The sequence below is a fragment of the Austrofundulus limnaeus genome, unplaced genomic scaffold (assembly GCF_001266775.1).
Source record: "Austrofundulus limnaeus strain Quisiro unplaced genomic scaffold, Austrofundulus_limnaeus-1.0 Scaffold40, whole genome shotgun sequence".
Taxonomy (NCBI): Eukaryota; Metazoa; Chordata; class Actinopteri; order Cyprinodontiformes; family Rivulidae; genus Austrofundulus; species Austrofundulus limnaeus.
Genome location: NW_013952442.1, coordinates 1,167,406 through 1,174,206, shown reverse-complemented (window position 1 = coordinate 1,174,206; position 6,801 = coordinate 1,167,406). Strand labels below are relative to the sequence as shown.

The 6,801-nt window shown below is 37.7% G+C and overlaps 1 protein-coding gene across 1 annotated transcript; it reads left to right on the top strand.

Moving 5' to 3' along the window:
* Positions 1-35: 35 nt before the first annotated feature.
* Positions 36-6,552, top strand: LOC106516698 (synapsin-1; the record flags this gene model as incomplete). Its single annotated transcript, XM_014007185.1, is given in 2 exon segments — positions 36-534; positions 3,252-6,552. Coding segments are annotated over 2 exon segments (635 nt in total), but the record flags the coding sequence as incomplete, so codon positions are not given.
* Between the last annotated feature and the right edge of the window lie 249 nt (positions 6,553-6,801).

Here is a 6,801-nt window from a genome sequence, read left to right as displayed (position 1 = left end):
ATATAAAATCTTGATCTAGCATTAATGTCTCCTAGGTGGTCCACAACAAAGTCCACCATCTCAGCAGCGCCCTCAACCTCAAGGCCAACCTCCTGCTCAGACCCAACAATCTGCTGCCAGTCCTGGTACTGGTGACCCCAGCTCCCAGGCTAAGGCTAACCAGGGACCCTCGGCCCAGCCACGATCTTCAGGACAGGGTGCTCCTCAACGAAGTCAAGGAAGTTCCCCTCAAGCTCAGAGGCAACAGTCTGTATCCCAACAGAAGCCTTCTGCTGGGGCCCAGAAAGCTTCTGGTGGGCAACCGCAGCCACAGAGACCTGCCCAAATGCCTAGGCAGCAGTCCCAGGGAGGGTCCCAGCAACAGAAGTCGCCTGGTCAGCAAAGTCGTCCAGGAGCACCCACCACCCAGCAGCCGAGACCTGCTGCTCAAGGCCAAGGGGGTCCAGGAGGAAGACCCCCTTTGCAGCAAAAGCCTCAGCTGCCACAGAAGCCCAGTCAGGACGGCCCGGCTGGGGGTGGCTCTCCACAACTGAAGTAAGTAGCAGTTCATAACAACCGGATCCGTTTCATCTCATTTCCACTGAGTGAAATTCAGAGTGACATGCATCCTGCTGCTTGCACAAAGATATACATGTCACATGAACAATTTCTTTATTGACAAATGATCCACCTGAATGTGCATGGATTATTGGTTCTTACATTTGTCAAGCTTTTAAAGCTAGTTTCACAAAACATTTCCGATTGTCTGGAAAGAGAGTCAGGCACAAAATGAACAAAAAGAAGATTTTTTTAGAAAGAGTCCAGGTTTTTAAAAGAATAGGTGATCAAGTTTTAAAAAAAATAAATCACATTAACAATTAAACCATCTTCACTTCTTTCATCATATTTAGGTGAATCAGATGTGCAATATTGCACATATTTTGTTAGAGGTAATTAAATATACACATTTAAACCGTTGAAGAAGTTATACTTAAATTTAAGCTGTGTGATTAACTCAACGGGAGCTTTTTCAAATGGGAAAATGCATTTTTTTATATTTACACAACACATACTATAATAATCTGTTGGTAACAATTTAAGATTTAAAATTTGTGATTGAGTATATTGGAGAATAAAAAAATCTCCCAGGAGTGGTCATCCAACAGAAGTCACCCAAAGAACAAAAGCCTGCCTGGTCTCAAACAGAAACAGTTTGCATAAGCAAGTACTAAAACTAAGCAAGGTCAAGTAACGGAACAACAGGGATCTGACAAGGCAGTAACTAAAAACCAGGATCTATTTATATGTACTGTGGCAAGATAATGACAAACACCAGGCAGGTGGGCTGACTTAGAAATTGGAGACAAATAAGTCAGAAGCAGGAAATAACTGAACAAAAACAGAAAACTACAGCCAATTATAAAGATAAAACAAGATTTGAGATAACAGAGCCAAACAGTAGGAATTTAAAATAATACAAAACGTAAACACAAGATTTAAGGTAATCAAAGAAATAAAAAAAACTTGATACAATTGGTGTTTATATGAATCACAATCAGGAAAACACGTAACAAGTGTTTCTGGCTGGGATGAGTTAGAACAGGGCTGTTCAGTTCTGGTCCTGGAAGGTGCCTCTATCCTGCATGTTCTGCTTGTTTCCCTGCTCCAACACACCTGATTCAGTGATTGAATTATCTCTTGCAAATTCTACAAAAGCCTGATAATTACCCATTCATTTGAATCAGGTGTGTTAGAGCAGAGAAATCTCTAAAACAGAGATCTTAAACCCTGTTCCTCGTGACTCACTGTCCTGCAGGTTTTAGATGTTTCCTTGTTTAAACACACCTGGCTGAAATGAATGAGTGATTGACAGGCTAAAACCAAACTTGATGACATTTTGAAGAGGTAATTTAATTATTTGAATCAGGTGTGCTGAAGCAGGGAAATGGCTAAAACATGCAAAACTGTGGGTCACAAGGAACAGAGTTGGAAACCCCTGGGTTAGGTTATGTTAATGTTGGGATGAAATATTAAATCTACAGGGGGAGAGAAACATTGCATATAGTGTAAGAGGCATATCTTATCTGTGAAACACAGTTATAGTATCATGTTTTAGGCCTGCTATGCTGTAACAGTAAGAATGAAAAAGAAATAAGTATAAAGTATCAGAAAGGTTCTGAATTAAACAGTTCGTGTGTAAAAAAAAAACTCACCAAGAAAATCAGATATTGATCTGTTCTAGGGATGTCTCTAGCAGTTTTTCTTATATCGAATGAGAGAATGAGTACTTTAGTTTGGCTGCTCATAACTACTGAGTACAAATACAGAGTACTTACTGAGTTAGAACTTAAACATTACAAAAGGACTTTAAAAACACTTAAAAAAATTAGAACAAGGTGTCTCTCCTTTCGAATAGGCCTGGCTGTGGACCTGTTCGGAAGGAGAGACACCTTATTTTAATTATTTTTAAAAATGTGTGGTTTTTTAAGTCTGACTGGATCAAATCAAATATACAGCAGGATGTATACTGCTGAAACATTTAAATATTTATTTTCAACTTGTATGCATTTTGAAGCATTAAACTGACAAACTTTTCACTTGAAATGTAAACTGTAACAATCAAATTGTTTATCGATGCTGGTTTTGGTGCCAAGTATCTGGGCATTTGGAACGAGTATGAGTATTTGTTAAAATATTAGTATCGGCCCCGCTAATCTGTTCTTTCCACAGGAAATGAACTGAAACTTCAACCTGTTCTTATCACTTATTACCTGCAGGTTGCACTTCATAAGCACGGGTCCTACATGATAGTGAAAGCAAACGTTTACCTAATCTGGACCACTTTACAGTTCTTAAGACTAATTACTATTCATATAAATGCATATAAATGACCCGAAACAAAGCTTTTTCTACTTAACTATCAAATTCACAACAGTCAGATGGTTCACATAGAAACATAACTTGCATAACGCTTATTTTATCTATGTTATTTAAGCTACTTATTGCAAAAGCATTGTCATTATCAAAAACATGCATCACTTCACACCTACATAGAAAAGTCATTCACTGTTCATATTGTGTCAAAGTTGAAAATGGTAATTCTGAATGACCCCAGAGAAGGAGTGGCCCTTTATCATTTTTTTACTAAGATTTTTCTCCTCTTTATATCTCTCTCTGTCCTGCTTGTGTTCCATTCTTTTCACTCCATTGGTTTGCTGCATGACTTTAATAGGCTCTCCTTCTCCTCTATTGCCATTTCCTTCTCCTTATAGCAAATCCCAGTCTCTTACCAATACCTTCAACATTCCAGAAACCCCAGCGGCACGAGCCAGCCTTAGCCAGGACGAGGTCAAGGCTGAAACCATACGCAATCTACGCAAATCTTTTGCCAGTCTCTTCTCAGACTGAGCTGGCACGAGACCCTCCCATCACCCCCTTTTCCCTCCTCCCGCTGAGAGAAAAATGGACAGGCAAACTGAAGGACACATCCCTTCTCCTCCCCACCGAGCAAGGACCAACAGAATCTCCAATTTTTGAGACTGATAAGAAAGTGTACTCACTTGACTCCCACTGCCCAAATGGTTCAAATCTATTGGATATAGCTAAATGTAGAATACAGTCAGGTACAGATGTTTGAAACATTTATTTCAAGCTTAGAGGAATCATTTCCTCAAACTGCTCAAAAACCTCTATGTGCATGCGACACCCATACACTAAAATAAGAAAAGAAAAAAAATATATACTGCTCCCTCTTGTTTGTTGGTGCTGTAAATTTATTGTGGTACATATGGTTAAAAAAATAAAAGACTGTACAAAAAATATTTGGAAGGGAAAGATTGCCCTTTTTGTTCTTATGGCCACAAAATCAAACTATCAACTTCTTATGTGAACCTTGAATCATAATGTAGCAACAAGTTTTTCCATTCCATTTTAAGCTGTTTAATATTGTTTCCTTAAAACAAAGCGTGACACAAGAGTTGAGATATTTTGAATAGATTTTCTGGGAAAAAGTATGAATAATTATTATCTTAGCTGTTGTAGATACAGTTGCCGTTTGATTAACCTCAGTTTGGAATATTAAATTTTAATTCTCACAATTTAATGGCTAATCTGAGTGAGTCGGGACCAAAGTAGATCGCTGCTGTCTTGAATTGACTCCAATCTAAAAAATGTCGTAGTAGTACATGGAAACAGTATTTTTTGAAAATCTTTAAATCATTGCCAGCGTCACATTACACAAATATTTACATAGACTTGTGTTTCTTTGTAAATGCTAATAGCATTAGCATTTCCTTTATATCTGAGACACTTCCAATAACAATTTTTGAAATTGGACTTGTTTTAGGACATTTCACTTTGGCCCTAGCCTGACTCAGACTAATTATTCATTTGTGAATTTGATCAGAGCTAATCTCTAGTTCCACCTATAGCAGGTAAGATATTTATTGCTCATAACCTTCCTGCAGATGAAGCAAAAGTAAAGGGTAATAAAAAATACAAGAAAATGCTCTATAAGCTTTTTCAGAAATGTAAGACCTTTCGAAAAGTGAAATCACCAACACATTTATCTTCCTCAAGGTTTTATTTATTTTTATTTTTTGTACAGTTCACTTTGCTTCCCACAGTGTTAGCAAACTCTAGTCATGGTGACGTCTTACCTGCATGTCAACAGGAGGGAGCAACTGTCGCCGTTTCAAACATTTCGCTTTGGCGCTGGTATCTATGTCGTCACACATAGTTGAATTAGTTCGTGAAGTAGCTTTGTTGTTGTGAGTACGTTGTCGCTTTCACTTCGCTTCCCTTTTCTTTTACCACACAACAATTGAAGCTCTCCACCTTTTACAACATGCCTTAGACAGATAAGGAGGTCAAATCAAATGGAGCTGTCTCAGGGATGTCCAGTTGATTGTGACACTTATGTGTGGCTGAAGGTCTTCCATTGTAATCGTGTTGTAAATGTTCACAAATGAAGATGGGCAAGCATGCATTTTTGTGAGGTAAAAATGTTTTTATTTTAAGTACTTTTGCACACATGTAAGCAGCAAAATCCTATTTAAATGCAATGTTATGAACTGATGGATGAAGTCCATGTTTTCAGGATTCTGAGTTTTTTTTTTTTTTTTCAGCTGACAAAGCAGCTTCTCAGTGTTTCAGTTCTGAGATGCTACCACGTTGGTGACATAGTAAAAAACATTTTTAAAGCAACACAAGGGCAAGTTCTGACTGAAAATCAGCTATTGAATTACAGTAAATGGCTTTACAATAAATTTTCACAAGATGTCAGACTAACTGTAGGATTTAGCAGCAACTCGTGGATTTATGCATTTCACTTCAAGCTATAAGTCAGTTTCATTCAGTTTGGCAGATTTCTGCTTCCAGAAACAAGGCCATGCTTCAAAGCATACTCAGCCAAGGAATGTTACACGTATACAATTCATCTGCACAACAAGGGAGGGAAAAAAAAGGGATGCAGAATTCCCTGAATATGAGCAGCAACTCTGCACCAGTGACTCACTGCATCTCATTCTTTGCACTGACAACGTTTTCTTTAACCAATAAGGAAAATGTCTTCCAGAAAGAGTGAATTAAAAATGTGGAACTAGTTTGGCAATATTCTGCTTTTTTAGAGAAGATTTGAGTAGTCGAGAATCTATAGAAGTCCTGATCACCCCACCTCCCGCCCCTCCTCCCCCCATGCTGCCTGTGCTTCTTGGTCTGTTTGTGTAGCCACAGTGACCCCTCGTGATCAATGGTGCAAAAACGTGTGGATGTTCTGTGACCGTTCAAGTAGATATGCTGTACAGAGCTCTGAGTGATGCAGATTGTCGCCTCTCTCCCCCCTGCTATTTGTGGTTGTTGATATTAGGTGTGTGTGTGTCTCTCTCTTGCATCAAAAAAAGTTTGGACTGTTATTTTAATTATTTTTTGCATCGCTTTAGTTTGCAAGCTTCGCTGCCTGAGGCTAGTACGTTTCTGAATGAGTAATCCGGGAGTTCATTTTAAAACTTTACAGCGACTCAGTGTATTGCAGTATAGTTTTACTGTCAGGATAACCAGCAAAACAGTGCTTCTTCCACTGTGTATTGTAGGAAAATGAACTATCACCAACAGTGCTTGATGGTAGAACAAAGACTGATGGACAAAATAAAGTGGGACAGCGATGCAATGAACTACATTTGCATTTACAATCTTTTTTCTGTTTGAAGGTTTAAATCATTTATGGTGCAAACATTTGACTGTGAATGTATTTTTTTCTTTCAGGTGATTGTTTTCCAATTGCACAGTATAATCATTGTAAAAAATATAGAGTCATTACAAATTTGTGAATGAGTGAAAACTGTCAGTCAATGCCTGCCATATTTAAATATGCACATCACAAATATAATAAGTGCAACAATCTACGGATTTTGTTGATCAAAAATAAAATGATGCATAATCAAATTCATGGTGGATTACTGAAATAAATGTAAGAAAAAAAAAGAAAATAGATGTTATATGCAATGTAGCTATATCATGTGAAAATGAGTATGTTGTTGAACATGCACATGTCTAATAAAGTCTATGCCCAACAAAGAAGGTTCTGTTTGAACTGTTAATTGATGTTTTTCCTCTTTATGTGATTCTCTTATGTTTGCAGTGGCTCCAATACAAACAACAACATCAACTTTTTTTCATAACCAAACTGCTTTACGCTCACAAAAAAAAAAAAAAGACATTAACAGCAACAACCAAACAGATTTGAAAACTTTTTGAGATAAAATATTTGGAAATGAGCAGTTACATTTCATGCTGTATGAGAGTTGAATGACTTAAAAGAAATTT